At 45.5% G+C, this 19,082-nt stretch overlaps 1 protein-coding gene across 1 annotated transcript in view; it reads right to left on the bottom strand.

The window, feature by feature from the left end:
* Positions 1 to 19,082, bottom strand: part of ZNF697 (zinc finger protein 697) — a 30,094-nt gene that overhangs the window by 5,084 nt on the left and 5,928 nt on the right. The window contains exon 2 of the mRNA XM_033436692.2: positions 1,047 to 1,327. Within this exon, the coding sequence (XP_033292583.1) occupies positions 1,047 to 1,290 (244 nt within the window). The 5' untranslated portion in view covers positions 1,291 to 1,327. The remainder of the gene's footprint in view (positions 1 to 1,046; positions 1,328 to 19,082) is intronic.

Here is a 19,082-nt window from a genome sequence, read left to right as displayed (position 1 = left end):
CTGGGATCTCGGAAGACATCTGCCCACTCCAAGAGCCACCAATGCCTTTCAAGGCCCTAGCCTCAAAAGACAAGGCCACCCCAGCCAACAACAAGAAAAGACCACCCGGCCTAACTAGGCTCCCAACTGAGTTTTTAAATATGATTGGTCAGTCTGCAACGGCTTAAGGCGGAACAACAAACACACCCCAACCTAAGGGCTTTACTATGTAAGGAGGGTGGGGGGTTGGGAAAAAGGGGAGGTGAGTGCAGGGCCTAGAGCTGGTGAGTCCAACTTAGAGGCTGATCCAGAACACACATCTGTCTGCCTCTGGCTGCTTATCCCCAGGCAGAGGACACCCAAGAAAGTTACTGGGAGGTGAAAGACCACGTGCTCTGTGCACTGTAAGGGAGGGCAGTAGCGGGGGTCTGGGAGGTGTCCTGGGGAAGGAATGTAACCTCACGGCCCTGATCATAAAGTATTTCAGCTCATTTCTGTCCCCAAGGCATGCAGAGCAGGATAAAGCAACAAAAGCCCAAAGATGGAACCAAGGAAGCAGATGGAGGCCCAGCGTTTACTCTTTCCAGATCACAAATAGCAAGGGATTTAGGAGGGGCCTTGGGCACTTTGGGTATTAGCCACATGAACCTGGGCAGGTCCCTTACCACTGTGTTTATTTATTTGCAAGCGGGGATGATGACTGTAACTGTAGACGTCTAGATCTGTGCTAAGCAACTCATCTAACTCTCCAACAACGCCAGGACGTAGGTCCCAATGCTACCTGTGTTCCCTCTTGTGCTGTTACAAGTGTTACTTTATGGCAGTATTTTGTATGCTGTAAAGTGCACACCTGTGAGTTACCCTCTTCACCCATGTTTACCAGTACAGCCCACCTCAGACCAGATTGATGAACAGGATGTTCCTCAGGCGTAAGATGGTACAGAATCTGCTTAATGGTGTCCTCTAGAGCTGCCTCCTAAGAATGCTGCCCCTGGTTATCACTCTGGAGGAGCTAGAAGTAAATGTGAATGCGGCAACTTCCACCGAAACTGCCGTTTTCTCCTCACCTGTGCAGATGTTAGACACTAGTTCCCTCTCCTCTGAGTCCCCTCTTAGAGCTTCATCCTGTGGGTTGGAGCCCATCTCCCGCACCAGGTGGCATTCTCTCTTGTCTGCATCATGTGGGTTAGAGCCCATTCCTCTGTCTTCTGGGTCCCCTTCCCTGTCTTCAGAGTTCTCAAAATCAGAGTCCATCCCCTTGTCTTCTGAGTCCTGGGCTTTACACACGCCCCGTTTATCTTCTCGTTCCATCCAGGAAGACCAGGACAAGGGAGGTGACCACGGATCCCTGCTCCAGACAAAACACACAGATAAAGTCACGTGAATCTGGCCTCATCCCCCTACCGGGTCTGGCTTTGATTTCCATGAAAATCAATGGCACAGTCCAATAAAATGTACAGAGTTCCAAGCCCCAGATGGCAGATCTCTGCTCCATCTCACACTTTAAGGTAAATAGAACTGAGCGAAAAGGAGGCTGGTCTGGCTGGGTAGCAGAGGAACAGTGGCAACTCATGAGGCCACATGTCAACTCTCACTGGACTACAATTCCATCTGCTTCCATATATGAAGTGGATTATTCTATTAACACAGCTCTATAGCTTTAACAGTGGGGTAACAGTGGTATTCCCATTTTACAGATGAGAAAACTTAAAGCTCAAAAAGAAGACCCCACTAGCCTAAGGCTAACTTGTAAGCAGTAAAGTGGGAATTAAACCAATTGTGCTGCTTCAAAGTTCCATGAGTTCCTTACTCTAGTTAACGCTTGCCCTCCTCTACATAGATACAATTTTTATTTGTATACAATATTTTATTTACTAAGGTCAGTTATACCTCAGTAAAGCTGGGGGGGAGGGGCAGCTTGCCCTCCTCAAACCCACAGCAATTTTGTGAGGATTTTAGCTAATTATGAGGGGGCCTCCAAGGAACCAGAGGAAAAGTACATTGGAGACACAAGACTAACAAAAGCATTGGTATATCAGCTTCTTATCTAAGACTGTGTCACCAACAGCAGCAGCATCCTGGCTCCAGTGAGGATCTGCTGCTCTCCTGTGAGCAGTGAGCCAAGTGGTTCAAGCTTTAGTAGGTCTGTTGGGGGTGGTGGAAGGGATGCAGGGACCCTCTGTATCAGAAGCCATCTCTATAGCCTGATGAAATATTTTGCCTTATTATATACTTTAATTGTAGAGAGCCCTTAACAGGAACGTCCCCTGGCACAACTGGTTAACCCCTCTACAGAACAGGCCAACGTGTGAGTTGTAGGGAGACGATGACATCAGATTCCTAAACCCTTTTGGAGATGGCAGGTTTACGTTTCAAAAGTATAGGGCGCCCTGCCAAGACTGCACAGCTGAGCCAAAAATAATTGACGTCTGCCGTCTATCAGCTCAAGGCAGCAAAACACTTTACGGGTCAAGGATCTTGGACCGACGTTGAAGTGTCCAGCTCTCTCTCTGCCTTGGCAGTCCCCACACAGGACTAGCAAGCATATGGCTGACCATGCAGCTTTTCCTACCTGCCTCTGTTGACAGGGCTTCCCAGAGGCAGCCCTGGCTCTGTGACGCTTCCGGCGTGGAAAGCAGGAGTTACGGGCAGCAGCCTTTCCGGTGGAGTCAGCCTTACTCTGCAGCCCAGGGCAAGTCAGTTAACCTCTCATCATTTCAGTGTCCTCCTCAGGGCAAGGAGGATAAGGCTACATAACCTTTCACACACGGAGGGTGTCAGAAGCAAACATTAAAAAGCACTTTGGAAAATACTGTGGCAGGGACTCGATACTCTGAGTAGTCCAAATTCACACAGTATTCCCCTTTCTAAGTCCTGATGCCATTCCAGCACACCTCAAAGACACACCAGCCCCTCCGTAATTCTGGCAGACTCACGGCCCTAAATAGCACATTATATCCTTTCTCAGAGCTGATGATATGCTCCCTAGATTAGACGGAAACATCAAGCCTGCCTCTTAAACATCACAGGAAAATGGCTGGACTGAGGATGGGCAGTCAGCAGTGTCCTAAAGGAACACAGCTGGTCCCTTTAGAATGTATAACTGTTTAAAATGCCAGGTCCCAAACACTCAGGATTAGGCTGTAGGAGAAAATCCCTTTAAAGCCATAAACCTTTTAAGAGGTCTATCCCGCAAGGGACTGTTGACCCCAAGTCACTTCGACCCATCACCCTCTTGCCTCCTGGAGCTCAGACTCTACAGACAAGTACAGCCCTTGAGTCTGCATAGATATAACACACCTCGAAGATGGGCGGTAGGAGGTTTTCAAACATGTGACCTGTTGGTTTGCTAGTGGCTGAAAGCAGTGGAGAGGTGGGAGGGGGACTTAAAGGGGACCTAATCAATGGTTTCTGCCAATCTGAGACCAGCAAGAAGAATTTTATCAATAAGGGAAATCAAATAAGTGTGTCACCAGAAATTCGTAAAACTAAAATGGCAGGGTATGGTACCCAGAATGGTGCAGAAGTAACTGCAGCCCTCCACCATGAAGGGTAAGATTTAACGGTCTACCCTGGGAAGCAGGAGAGCTTAAGGTTTTACCCCAAACCCTTTTAAGAAGGACAGAGCGCCTTCTTAGAGATCACCTCAGACAGCAAAAATGGAACAAGCGGACTTTCTGACTTGTGATTTCTTGGGAACCAAGAGATAGTTCATACCAGAGATATTAAATAAATAAACTTTTTTTTTTTTTTTTTTTTTTTTTAGATTTAAGTGGGGAGAGCAGGGAGAGGCAGAATCTGAGTAAGTTCCCCATTTAGAGCTGTCTTATGAAGTTCACAATGCTGCCCCACTCAGGATTAAGGAGGCTCTGAGCTCCCAAAGGGAGCATGTCCAGATCCTTATTCACACCAGGGGAGGGAGGATTAGGTATGTTCTGGAAAGAGTAGGAAGCTCCTGTTGCCTAGAGAGATACACTCATGGTACAACATCTACTCAAATCTGTTTTAAAATGCATTATGTTAGTGCAAAACTGGAAATCTGCATGCCCCACAATATGAATTCAGCTCCATTCACACAATCACATCATAGGATTCTACGCAGCTATCAAGTAACGGAGAAGACTACTTAGAGGTATAGAAAGGTAGTCACAATATATTATTAGATGGAAACTAGCTGGTTTAAAAATCATCTCATTTGTTTATTAGTATATGCACACCAGCATATAGTTACACATGTCTACACAGGTTCAGAGAGGAAAACCGGAAGATTATTTACCAAAATATTAAATATCTCTTGGTCACTTCTAGGGGCTTTGCATCATTTAATCTTAACAACAGCCCAATGAAGCAGGGTATGATTTTCAACTTCAGAGACGAGGAACTAGGCACTTAAGTTAAGCAATTAGCTCAAGGTCATACAAATCATAAGTGGCACAGCAGGGACAAAGCCCCTGCAGTCCAGCTCCAGTACCCACATTCTTAACCAGAAGCTGGTGTGTTGTTTGGGATAACTTTTCCTTTTTGTGAACATCAGTATTTTCTACAATAAAGATGTATTATTACCAGCAAAATATGCCAACTTTGTTTTCAATGTGATAAAATACATTATAGGAAAACCTACAATTATTCAAAAGCAGCAAAAAGGAAGACAAGGACAGGAGTTGTGCTTAGCTCAATCTAGAAGACTTAATTTTCAGAAATGTTATCTCCACACCAGTATAATCGAACTGTCAGTCACTAGCTATCTAGGCACATTTTGTTCCATTCATTCTCAGAATAAGAACTAGCAACATGTTTTCTGAGGCAAGGCCAGGGTTGGCTAATGAGGAGGTGGCAGGACACCGTGACAGCTTTGTGGCTAAACTGCCCTGGGTTCAAATCCTGTTCTTTGTCAGCTACTTCACCTTGTGCAAGTGACTCAACCTTGCTGAACCTCAGATTCTGCATCCATAAAAACAAGCATGCTGCCACCTACCATCTAAGGTTAGCGGAAAAGCAGCTGGCACACTGTAGAGACACAATAAATGGTAGTTATAATATGAAACTTATGGCAATGACTTGATTAAAGAACACACACACACACCCACACTTCTCAAATTGGGGGTCACCTTTTCACAGCTATATTCACCGAGAATGGTGTTTGGCAAGTACGAACAAAAAACTTCCTCTGGCTTGGCCACTAAAGGCTCTATTAATGAAGAGCCCACCACGTGGAGACAAGAACCAGGGAGGGGCTGGCTGCTGAGGTGAGCTGGGGAGAGGGAAAAAGGTTCAGTTCCATGTTGGTTTGGAGATGCTGATAACCAATCCTGCACACAGGAAGTGTTCGTCTAAAGTATGCGTGGTGCAACAAATCCTGACTTAACCCATCTATAAGGGAGCTCTTCTCCCCCCCAGTAAGAAGGGGTACAAGTTTAAAGGGGGGAAAAACCAAACAGAGGTAATAGTGGGAGTAGTCAGGCAAAGAAGATCCATTCTGCATCTGGTTCTAATCACTGAACTAGCAGTAATGAGGACAGCCCTGGTTTTGGCCACCAAAGACACTGTGCTGTGTGACTTACAGTAAGTACTTGCCCCTCTGGGCTTCTGTTCAATGAGGAGGTTGGGTATGAATGTGCCCGAGTCCTCTTCTCCTGGTCATGCCACAAGCAGGAGCATGAATCCAGGGAGGCACCACTGTCAGTTTCGTTAGACATGTTCAACTCCAGCTCGTTTAGCAGACTCCCACAGCAAGCTGTTAACTTCCCAAACACCCAAGACCGCCACCACCAAACCCTTCTCTAGGGCGCAGACCACATCAGGGTAGGATCAGCCAACTTTGCCGAGACTGCTCAAACTCTAGTTTTCAGGACCTTTAATATTTTCATGTTCCTACCCCCTACCCCATCCCCCAACTCAGAAAAGAGTAATGTTTCTAACTCTATAAAGTCACTAGGCTCAAGCGCCTTCTAGACAAGCTCCACCCCCTGCGGAAGACGAATCCGATCAGTCTGAAGATATTGCTACACAGTGGAAGTAAATGTGATAACGTATGTTGGAAGGAAGGATCGGGGAGGGAGGGAAGGAGGTGGGGGAAGGGGAAGTGGAGCCAGCCACGGAGCCAGAATCAGAACTTCACCCGCCTGAGCTTCTTGGCACCTTCTCCCAACAGCGCCCTCTGGACCGATAGAAACGCAAAACCCATTCCTTTCCAACAGCAAAAGCGCCACCACTTTAAGGATTCAACGTCGCTTCTTGCCAAGACGTTGATGCCCACAAGCACACACCTCTCCCCCACCTTCCTGGTAGATGAGCCACTGGCCGTCCTTCTCTGGGGTATCGTGCGCAGGACCTCCCGTGTCACGCCCCCTGCTGGCGGGAATGGGAGTGGTGGAGTGCGGCGCTCACAGCCCCCTGCTGCCAGTCGTCTCCCGTTGGGATGCCCAATGCTGCTGACCCAGCACTGGAGCGGATCCCTCTCATTTGACTCCAGTAATTCCGTCGGGTGAGCAGCGAGGGTCATCCACCCTGTTTTCCACGTGAAGAGAACTGAGGCTCAGCCAGTTGAGCTCCAGGTGACACAGCTCCTAGGTACTGTCAGGTCTCTCCCCAGCGTCTCTTGGCTCCTTGCCATGGCATTCCCACTCCCCGGGAAGGGGACAGCTGGCCAGGGCGTACCCCCCGGAGAGGAGCGGGCCCACCTGCGGCCCCTGGGCAGGCGGGATGGCCAGGCTGGGGGAGCCACCGCCTGAGAGCAGACCTCTCCCCGCCCCCTCCCAGGCGGGACAGGCAGTCATGTGCCACAGCCACTGCCAGGTGGCCGGGAGCCAGGCCGGCGGGGCTGTCATGTCAGGGGAAGGAAGCGGCCAGGCGGCCGGCCAGGAGCGGCCCCCACTCGGCCTCCTCCAGGCTGCAGCTCCTTTCCGGTCCCCTCTGCTCTGGCGGTCCCTTCCCTACCTCGGCGCGGCTCAGATCCCGCCTCCCCCGAAGCCCTCAGTGCTTCCTCCCTTCACTTCCCACGCCCCCTGCGCACCACTCTCTCCCCAGGGATGGCTTCCATCGCAGAGTCCGGCAGGGGCGCCCGGCTGCGTAGAATGCTGGAAAAACAATTTAAGTCTGCGGCTCTAAAGGCTGAACTCATGACCATAACTGGGGTCTAACCGGGGATTCCGGGGGGTTCATCATTTGTCAATCTTCAGGCACCCACTGGGTAAACAGTCAACCAGCCTCTCAGGGGATACAGCCATCGAAGTCCTGCCTCCTCATGGGGTGAGCCTGTGGTCAGAAAGAATGAAAAGGGCAAAGAACTCCACCTCACCATACTGGGAGGGGATGCCTCCAGTGAACGGGGTGAATGTGTCTGCACCCCAAGGGCCAGCTGACTTCCCAGTCACACACCCAGACTGTCCAACCCCAAATGCCAACCTCCCAAGTGGCAGACTGCTGCATGAGGTGCACGGTAATTTCAGACACAGCTAAAAGATGACTGCAGCTAAGTACTGACCACTCTCCAGACAGGAGAAGCTAAAATTATATGGTTTCCTCCTTGTGGTGACTGCTTTTCTACCTGGAGAGGGAAGCCCTATTGGAAAAAAGAGACAGGCTCAAAACCAAGGCAACAGAGAAATCCATTTACAGCCCCATTGGCCAGAGCTAGTCTGAGATTCTTTCCAATCTTTATGGTCAAGAATAGCACATATGTCCTTGGGGTCAGGCATTTCCTGTCTCATGGTTGGGCCAGGACCCCTCAGTTTGGCTGTAGGGCCTCAGCTGCCAAGCCTCTGCCACCACCTAACAACTCCCGCACAAAATAAGAATTATTGCAATGCAGAGACAGATTCTAAGCTGCTTCAAAGTTAGACCATCTGCCCTCAGATGAGAAGGCACAGAAGCTAAAGGCTTTCATGCAGGCATTTACTCGTCCCAGATTTTACATTTAACTAAAATAGAATATTCTACCTGATGCACAGGGAATACTTCTGTTCAAGATTTTTTTCTCTGCTCTGCTTGGCATCGTCTACCAGCGCTACCTATGTAAAGCCTCAGCGTCTTTTTTTTTTTAGTGGTACGCAGGCCTCTCACTGTTGTGGCCTCTCCCGTTGCAGAGCACAGGCTCCAGACGCGCAGGTTCAGCGGCCATGGCTCACGGGCCCAGCCGCTCCGCGGCATGTGGGATCTCCCCGAACCGGGGCACGAACCCGTGTCCCCTGCATCGGCAGGCGGACTCTCAACCACTGCGCCACCAGGGAAGCCCCTCAGCGTCGTTTTTTATCTAGCACCTGGGCAGTCCTCAGAAAAACTGTCTTCAGATAACTCCTCAGTAGTTGGCTCAAATGTTCAATGTCTGTATTTCGTGGAATCATATACTTGGGAATCCGTTCGCTGAAACTCCTTCCACAGACAGGAAATTGAGGCTCAGAGAGGGAAAGTGACCAGATCAGAGACTGAAAGGCAGTTTGCTAGAAAAATTATGGCCAGAATCTCAGTTTTCTGATGGCTTCTCCAGTGATCTTTCCATCTCTTTAATATAAAACATCACTTCAAAAACAGACAGCCAAATAAATTGGGGCACATACTTGTCTTTTTTTCCCCACGCTATTTGTCAGGGTTCTCCGGAGAAAGAGAACCAATAGGATGTGTATACAGAAAGAGAATTATTATGAAGAATTGGCTCATGTGTTTCTGGAGGCTGGCAAGCTCAAAAATCCACAGGGTGGGCCAGCAGACTGGAGACCCAGGAGAACTGGTGCTGCAGTTGCAGTCTGCAGGCTCTTTGCTGGAGAACTCCTCCTTGCTCAGGGGAATCAGTCTTTTTGTTCTATTCAGGGCTTCACCTGACTGGATGAGACTCACCCACATTATGGAGGTCAATCTGCTTTCCTCAAAGTTTACCAATTTAAATGTTCATGGCATCCAAACACTCTGTCACAGAAACACCCAGAATAATGTTTGACCAAATATCTGTGTACCTACCGTCCCAGCCAAGCTGATGCATAAAATTAACCATCACCGTAGCTAAAAAATACATTCTGCAATAATCCCATCCTATGTCGAAATTTACTCAGGAAAACATCTTATTTTTCATAAAAAACATTACTATATACAGAGAATGGAATGGGGTCTCTGGGTGTATGCGTTGTAAAAGACAGCAGGGAAGAATCAAAATTAATCTTAATTAAAGATCTACAGACATGTGTGTGTACAGGCATACACACCCCACAGCAGCAAGAGCAATTTAATAATCTATTTCACTGAAGGACAAAAGAGAAAACAGACTTAGAATGCAAAGGGGGTCTATGGGGGATATGGGAGTTGTTAACAAACAGCTTTGTTCTGGGAGAGTTGATGTTGGAATCCCTCGTTAAGTTTACCAGATGGGGTCAGGTGACCTCAGGAAGTCTTTTCCAACCCAGGTGATTCTGTGATCATATTTCCACTGGAATGAACAGCCCTCAAGACAATGTTCATCACAGTGAATAGGGAGAGAGGAATGTTGGGACCAAAGGGTTTGAGGCATACATTCAATCACCCCAATTTCCCACTGCAAATTCAACAGGAAAAACGGCTCTTCCAATTCTCTGCCTAAAATAACTGTTTGGCATCGTTGATAAAGAATGGCTGGCATGTTCCAGCCCAGTTCATTTCAGCAGTGGGTAAGTGACACCTCTGCATATAATCCTCCAAGGTGTCTTCCAACAAAGAGAAAGAGAGAATAAAAATGGAGGGACATCACCTGATGCTTCATTGTTCCTGCCTGATTAAATTTTAAACTCCATAGCTAGACTTTTTTCAGCGTAAAGTGAAACATTTACATACACTCAAGTACACATTTTTTAAAATTATATACTTGTTACTCTTATTTCCTTAAAAATAACAGTATCAGCAAAACCAAGATCATAGGAAAATGTGTGACACAATCCAGTTTCTTCAGAAATGATAACAAAAATTGGACTTCCGTGGTGGCACTGTGGTTAAGAATCTGCCTGCCAATGCAGGGGACACGGGTTCAAGCCCTGGTCCGGGAAGATTCCACATGCCAAGGAGCAACTAAGCCCATGCGCCACAACTACTGAGCCTGCGCTCTAGAGCCCGTGAGCCACAACTACTGAGCCCGTGTGCCACAACTACTGAAGCCCCCATGCCTAGAGCCCGTGCTCCACAACAAGAGAAGCCACCACAGTGAGAAGCCCGCGCACTGCAACAAAGAGTAGCCCCTGCTCACTGCAACTAGAGAAAGTCCGTGTGCAGCAATGAAGATCCAATGCAGCCAAAAATTAATTAATTAATTATTTTTAAATGATAAAAATGGCAAGAAACAAAAGGAGAGAAACGTACAAATCAAAACACTTGAGATGTATCAACCAACCTCAGCGATAGACCTTATTTGAATCCCAATTGAAATAAACTACAACAACAAATTATAAGACAATTGTGGACTTGTGAATGAGGATTAGATATTTGATATTGAGGAATTACTCTCGTGTTTTTAAGAAATACACAGGAAAATATTTACAGGTGACATGCTATGTCTGGAATTTGCTCCATTTGAAATGATATGTCTGGAATTCCAGGACAGAGGGGAGTAGCAGGGATGCAGATGAAACAAGATGGCCATACATTGATCACTGTTGAAGCTGGGTGGTGGTATACGTGATCTTACTTTTCTATTTGCTACGAAGCTTACTAATAAAGTTTAAAAATAGAAAACATAACAAATCTTTTTTTTTCTGAAATTTAAGGTTGATTATATTCATTTACATTCTGAGCAGACCATAATAAAATGTCAGTGACTTCCACAAAAGGATTAATCTGCTTTTTACAAAGTATGCCAAGTCAGGAGTGATTACGATGCCTAATATTGAACAGAGCTCTCGGGTATTGAGAGGAGAGGCAGTGGGGAAAAGAGATGAAAGAAATTTAAGTTTCATGCTTTTGAGTCTCTTTTTTTCTTTTTATGAGATAGAGCAACAGCTGTAATATACAAAATAGAATCAGAAAACTGTTTCCGCTTTCATCTACTTGCATATTTCCCAAGAGCTCAAAGAAGGATGCTGCCACAGCCAGTGCTTGTTTATTTCCACCATTAGTTCAGCAACAGGGAGAGGAGGGAATTCCCTGGCAGTCTAGTGCTTCTGACTCCCTGATCTCACTGCCAAGGGCCTGGGTTCGATTCCTGGTTGGGGAACTAAAATCCCACAAGTCATGTGGCGTAGTCAAAAAAAAAAAAAAAAGAGGGAGAGGAAATAAACCTGGCTGGGGGCACTGGTCATGACATCTCTGCAAGCGGAATGCTTTATCCCCAGGAAAGTCAAGCTGACAAAATGATGCAAGGGTCCAACAGATTAAGTACACTGATAATTCATCATCTCCAGGATGATCTTCTAAGGGGATAAAAAAGTGTGTGTAGATGAAAAGGAAGCTAATACACTGGTGATTTATGAAAAAGTGATCTCCATGAGATGAAGCCTGGCAGGAACAGAATTACTTTATGAGCCCAAACTGAGAACTTTTAAATTAGTGTCCTTCTCGGTGAAACACTAAGGATGCTATCCAAAGGTACTCATACCACATTACAAAGAGAACAGCTAGAAGATATCATGCTCCCACTTTATATTGGAAACCAAAAGCTTGTAGATAGTTTCCGTTTTAGCCAAGGAGACATGGTAAGTCTATGGTACACAGAAGCAGTGACAGGACACAGCTCTCATCCAGGCAGTGAGGCGTCTGTCTCAAGGAGGAGGTTGGAGTGGCCAGGACCCACTCACACCCTGAACACCATAGTTCCTAAGTCAGTCGTCAGGCCCAGACTGTTTGGGTTCCTTACATCCTTTTACCTCTAGTTCCTGGCATTTCCCGGAGAGAGCAGCAGTCCTATAGAAGCTTGTAAACAGAAAGATGGTATTTTCCTTAGGCCTGGGTTCTTTGTCTGAGGGCCTTCAGAGTCCAAGAACTCTCCGATAACTTGTGTGAATGTGTCCCCAGAACCTCTCTTCTGATAAGAAGGCCCACAGCTCTCCCTCGGACTCTGAAAGGATTCATGGCACAAAAACAAAACAAAAGCCCTGCTATAAACCAGTACTACAGAGGATGCATGATACATTCCTATCATTTCCGAAATTATCCAGAGCAGTTTTGGGGAAGGGGGATAAGAGCAATTTCACCACTGTATACCACAAGATCTTTTGGTGGGCCGGTGAAGAGGAGATAGTGACAGTAAACCTCAAATCAGGCAGTAGCACAGACAAAAACACCAGTAAGTTTCAAAGGGTATGGAGCAGAATGAGGCACCTGGCAAACGCAACCCGCCTGATCCCGTTTGCTGATTTAGTCTAGTGCCCTGTTACAGATGAGTCAGGCAACAGAGACCCAGAAAGGTTAAGTGAATGACCCGTGAATGCACCAGTGGAGGACAGACAGGAGGCACTGGCATCTCAATTTCTGTTCCAATCCCCTTTCTGCACAGCCCAACATAGCCTATGGGGCTTGGCCGCAAGATTCCGGCTGGAGACTTGGGCTCCCGGCCATCAGTCGTTTGTCGGCTTTTCGCTTCCTTGTGTTATGTGGCAGGTGCGCTGAGAGGATGTTAAATTGCTCTTCAAGCCTCTGACACGCTGCCTCTCTAGGATATGGCTAATTTATACAAGTTGGACCCCGGTTTTATGGTTCCCATCATTGCTTACTTGGGCAATGAGTCAAAGCACATTAGTCAAGCCACAACCTACCCAGGACACGAAACACTTTGTTAATCCTTCTCTTCTGAAAAGAAAATGAATTAAAATCTTTTTAAAATTAAAAAGGTACCAACTCATTCGTAACAAATCTTCAGAGTGTTAGCAAAGTCATCCTGCCTGCAAATACAGAATAACATGGAAATACCCAGATGAAGAAGGGGATTCTGGGAGTAAAACAAACTCCCCAGTACAAGGAGTCCGGGTCACACTTAAGGACGATTAAGGAAGGGTACCACCCAACCCAACCCAAGGGTACTCACCCAACATGGCCCATGACTACAAATACAGTTTCTCAGATTCACCCTCTTTTCTATCATATCTTTTCGCTTGTTTGAATAGCTTTGCATTCTCTGTGTGGGAGGTGGTGCAGAAGTGGGCCAGGGGACAGGAGCAAGCCAACCACAAGCTAAATGAAGAGATTCCCTCCACAGATAATGGGAGAATCTCACAATTTTTTTGTTGAAAATTTCTTTAAAGGAGCCCTCATTTTACAGATAAGGAAAATGAGGACCAGAGAAGATAAGTGCCTTGTTTGAACTCACAAAGGTAGTGAATTGGTGGCAGAATTGGGACTACCATTCAGGTTACCTGATTCCTTTTAAGTACAATCTCCCCTGCACCAGACTCTCCCAACGAGCTCTGTCCTATTCATGGGTTTAGTGCTCTGGCTTTGCTGATAGCATTTCATTGATGCTAACTTCTTTCTTCCTATTTTTCCTGTTCTCTTCTGGACTCTTGTTTTTTCCCCCTATTTTGATTTTAAATATTTTTCCACTGAAAAACATAAAAGATATTCTTCAAACTTACCTTCAGGTGATCCTCAGAAATGACCTCTGAATTAACAGGTTTTGAGTTATCTACCGTCTTTCTTAGACAAAACAGACATCTCATTGGTCAGAAAAAAGCAGTCATTTTGAATTAGCATTGACTTAATGGAGTGTTATGGTAAACATTTAATAATTCCATATCCTTGGTACAGCATTTGAAAAAGAAGTCATCATAGAAAGAGAAAAAGAAGTCATCATAAAAGAGACAGTTGGCGAGAAAAGAAAGCCTATGGCATATCAACCTGAACAATTAGTACTGACTGTTATTTTTTTTTTTAAATATTTATTTATTTTTGGCTGCGTTGGGGTCTTCGTTGTTGTGCATGGGCTTTCTCTAGTTGTGGCGAGCAGGGGCTACTCTTCGTTGCGGTGCACGGGCTTCTCATTGCGGTGGCTTCCCTTGTTGCGGAGCACGGGCTCTAGGCACGTGGGCTTCAGTAGTTGTGGCATGTGGGCTCAGCAGTTGTGGCTCGTGGGCTCTAGAGAGCAGGCTCAGTCGTTGTGGTGCATGGACTTAGTTGTTCCGCGGTATGTGGGATCTTCCCGGACCAGGGCTCGAACCTGTGTCCCCTGCAATGGCAGGCAGATTCCTAACCACTGCGCCACCAGGGAAGTCCAGTACTATCATTTTTAAAAGAATATTTAAAGATGTTTTTAAAAATTCAAACTATGAAACTCTCTCATTGAAAGGAGAGACTTATTCTTCTGCAGAGACTTTTTAAATGCCTAAAGCCAATTATCAAGCAATATTACATCTCCTTCTGCAGTGCCATTTTTTGGCCAACACGTCTTACGGGCTATTGGGAAAAGGAGGGCTGGTGTCAATGAGCCCTGATAAATTCTAACCTCATCACCACAGACATCAGTTTCCTGGTGAACCATGGGCTTCCCAGGTGTGAGACATCTCAGTAGATCATAGTCATTGCTAATGTTTAGTCTGGCTCACATCAATATCAGCTATAACTTTCCATCTTCCAGTCCAGTGGTCGGTCTCTTCTTTGATCTCACCATCAACACTGTAAAGTGCTGGGCATATATAATCGAGACTCGACAAATGACCTCAGAAATCCTGTTCAGATGCTGTCCTTGAAATTCTCTCCTTCCTTAGCATCCAAGATATTGCACTGTCCTAGACCCTCTCTACTTACCTTGCCACCCTGCCCCTCTTCTTATCTACTAAAACAGGTCAACCTTGCAGCTTTTTGTTTACATTTTCTTCTCCCTCTCCCCTTAATTGTTTTGCCCCTTCCCCCAGTTTTCAATAAATACCTGCTCTGTCTACAGACCCCACGAAAGTGAAACTCCCCACCCCCCACCGAACCCCTGACCTGTACTCCAGGTCCACATCTCTAACGATGCACCAGGCAACGCCACTGAGGAGCTTTAATGTCCCTTCTATCCTGAAGTGCTGCCCTGTATGTCCCGTGGGACACAGGACAGGAGGCAGCCCAAAGTAGGGGAAAGCGCATGTTAAGGCATCAACAGACCCGGTTTTGAACAGAAGTTTGTCACTGATACACTGTATGCTCCTAGTACAGTTATTCACCAATTTGAGACTTAGTTCCCTCATCTATACAATGGGAAAAACAAGTTACCTTGGAAGGTTGTTGAAAACACTAAGCGAATTTCCATTTGTAAAGCATCTGACCCTAGTCATATTGAAAAGCATTAGTTTTCCTCCCAAATCTTCATTACAAATCAATTCCTCCTGACGGTGCCCATTTCTGTTAATGCCCCTCCGTTCTTAATCATCAGGTTGAAAACCCTGGAGTCAACTTTGACTGCTTCCCTCTCCCCTTTCCACTAAATCTGCCAAGTCCTTCCTTTTATTTCTCTCCTCTATTTTCCATCATCACTGCAGTAAACACTCTCACCAGTTACAGGGACCTACATATCATTGCTGGATCCATCTTAAAACACAGTTGCCATTCCATTTCCCCTCCTGCTCAGAAACCTCTAACTGACTCTGCCAGTGTGTCCGAAACCTCTGACTCTGCCAGTGAGTCCGCAGGAGCACACACTCTAAGCCCTCAACAGTGTAGCCCAAAGCTCTCTAACCTCTCCCTGACTTCTGCCAGCTAACCTCAGACAAAAAGGGATGCTGTAAGCCTTCCAGAAGGCGCCCTGGGCTTCTCTTCTCTTGCCATGCTGTTCATTCTCAAAAAAACGGTTTGATGCAGTCTCTCCTTTCCTGGAGTGAAGCAATACTCGTAGTGGTTAAAAGCTCAGATTCTGAAGCCGGACCGCGCGTGTGAATCCAGTCTCTAGCTCTGTATGTTACTCAACCTCTTTGAGCCTGGGCTTTTTCATCTATAGAACAGGGAAAACAACTGTATCTTATTGGATTAGTGTTAAGTGCTCAGAAAGCATTATTATTATTTCACTTGGCACGACTCCTTAAGGTACTTTTCCTTATCTCATTCTGCCTAATGTTAGCTTTTAAAATATAATCATAGTTATAATAATTTGTACCTTATTGTTTACTCTCTCTCCCTCCCTGCCACCTCCCAATTATAAGTCCTGGTGGGAACATACTGATTTATGCACGTTCATGACTCCCCAGCAAATGAGCCCTCAAATACTTTATTTTTTTTAATTTATTTTATTGATGTATGGTTGTGTTCATCTCTGCTGTACAGAACAGTGACTCAGTTATACATATATATACATTCTTTTTCACGGTCTTTTCCATTATGGTTTATTGCAAGATATTGAATACAGCCCCTGTGCTATACAGTAGGACCTTGCTGTTTATCCCTCTTATATATACTAGTTTATATCTGCTGATCCCAAACTAATAGTCAAAGTCCTTTAAATGGATAAAGTCAGGGATAATTATTTCTCTCCTTCAGCCTCAAAATGAAGAACTAACAAGACCTGGCAATCTAGTGATCTGGCTAAGATCACACCCGGTAAGGCAGAGCCCTGGAACAACGTAGCTCTCCTAACTGGATCCAATAACCTGTCAGCACCAGAAGCCAAGCACGCCTAATTATCCTGCTAAATAGCTAGATGTGAGAGAAAGTGGTGATTACCTTCAACAGTTAGAACGTTCTCGAAAAACAATCCTGCGCCCCACGGCCAAATGCCAGCACCCCTTGCTGGCATCAAGTAGCCCTGTGTGTGCCCTGCCTCCTCTCCAAGCCTTTACCACTCAACTCAGCAAAGAACAGAGGTGGCCCAGAGCCATGTTTGCATTCATGGTGGGAAATGTTCCTGGGCTCTCCTGGTTGGACAGGACAACCACTTCTCTCCCACCCCTGGAGGAAAGACAGGACTAGACCAGCAGAAATCGAATGTGGATGAAAAAAGACCAACATCCAACCTTTACAGAGCAGTTAGGAGACTAAATAAGAAGTTGCTTGAGAGGAGAGGGCAGCAGGGAGCACCATCGAATACAGAAGACATTTGTGTTTATCATTACAGTGTCTGCTCAAACCAAAGTTTATTCTCTAGCAGTTTTCAAGGGCTTTGTGTTCTGTTTTGTTTTCTTGCTCTGACAGGAAGGGCATGTATGTCTTGATTTCTCTTCTCATTTATAATCGTCAGCCCTTTTCCTAAGGGTCCATAATTAAGCTATGAGACAAACGGAGGCTCTTAAAGAAGTTTTTTAAAAGGGTACTTGCCACACAGGAAGTAGCTGCCCAGAATTATTTACCAAGCCACTAATTCAATCAACAAACACAAGTACCTATGAGGGAGCCGGGAAACAGAAATAAAGAGTTCCTATAGTAACTGCCCCCAAGCTAGATCAGGCTGTGGCCACAGTCTGGTTAAATTTAACTGACATTTACCTTAGTTTTTAAAAAGTAGGGGAGCATTTCTTCAAGTTTATTTCACACTTTGGTTCCTCATTTCTGGGGTAAACCGGTTTTATATTAAAATAGATCTGGTACACTCACACTTCCCAAAAAGAAAAAAGATATGACAAGTTCATATATATAAAAATATATCAAGAGGATGAGAAGATAAGCCACAGGTTGGGAGAAAATATTTTCGAAATAGGTATCTGATAAAGGAACGTTATCCAAAATATACAAAGAACCCTTAAAACTCAACAACAAGAAAATGAACAACCTGATTTTAAAATGGGCAAAAGATCTAAACCTGCACCTCACCAAAGATATAGAGATGACAAATAAGAATATGAAAAGATGCTCGACATCACATGTCGTTAGGGAACTGCCAATTAAAACAATGAGATACCACTACACACATATTAGAATAGCAAAACATCCAAAACACTGAAAACACCAAATGCTGGTGAGGATGTAGAAGAACAGGAACTCTCGTTCACTGCTGATAAGAATGAAAAATGGTACAATCACTCTGAAAGACAGTTTAGTAGTTTCTTACAAAACTAAGCATCCTCGTGCCACAAAGTCCAGCAATTGTATGCCTGGCGACTTACGCAAATGAGTTGAACACTTAGGTCTCCACACAAAAACGTGCACATGGAAGTTTACAGCAGCTTTATTCATAATTGCCAAAACTGAGAAGACACCGAGATGTCCTTCGATAGGTAAGTGGATAAACGGTGGTACATATAAACAATATGATTCAGAGCTGAAAAGTCATGCAAAGACACAGAGGAACCTTGAATGCATATTACTAAGTCAAAGAAGCCAATCTGAAAAGGCTACATATTGTATGATTCCAACTATATGATATCAAAAAAAAGGTGAAACTACGGAGACAAACAAGACCAGTGGTTGCCAGGGGTTAGAAGGGAGGGATGGATGACTAGGTGGGGCACAGAGGATTTTTAGGGTAGTGAAACTATTCTGTATGATGCTACAGTGGTGGACACATGTCATTATACATTTGTCCACATTTTTTTTTTTTTTTTTTTTTGCGGTACGCGGGCCTCTCACTGTTGTGGCCTCTCCCGTTGCGGAGCACAGGCTCCGGACGCGCAGGCTCAGCGGCCACGGCTCACGGGCCCAGCCGCTCCGCGGCAGGTGGGATCCTCCCGGACCGGGGCACGAACCCGTGTCCCCTGCATTGGCAGGCGGACTCTTAATCACTGCGCCACCAGGGAAGCCCCATTTGTCCAAATTTAAAGAATGTACAACACCAACAGTAAATGCTAAAGTAAACTATGGACTTGGGGTAACAATGATGTGTCAATAGAGGTTTGTCGATTTTAGCAAACATACCACTCTGGTGTGGGATGTTGAAGTGGGGAGGCTATGCATGGGGTGGGCTGCGGGCATATGGGAACTCTCTGTACTTTCTGCTCAATACTGCTGGGAGCCTAAAACTGCTCTGAAACATAAAGTCTATTTTAAAAAAAATTATATATGTGCATATAAAAGATCCTTTCCCCAGCTTATATCACATATAAGCATACACCCTTTGTCACAACTCATTATAAAAAGCTGGCCGCGCCATCATATTAGGAAAGAATCAAGGTGAAATGTTTTAAAATATAACGTATTCGTTCATTCAACAAATTTTTTCGAACACTTACCATGTGCTACCCATTATGCTGAGTTCTGCCTTGTGGAGATTACATTCTAATGACATAATTTTTAAAACCCATGGCTTTCAAAACCACCTACTG

The sequence above is a fragment of the Orcinus orca genome, chromosome 1, assembly GCF_937001465.1.
Source record: "Orcinus orca chromosome 1, mOrcOrc1.1, whole genome shotgun sequence".
NCBI classification, from domain to species: Eukaryota; Metazoa; Chordata; class Mammalia; order Artiodactyla; family Delphinidae; genus Orcinus; species Orcinus orca.
The sequence above is the reverse complement of the archived record's forward strand: the minus strand, read 5'-3'. Positions and strand labels throughout refer to the sequence as shown.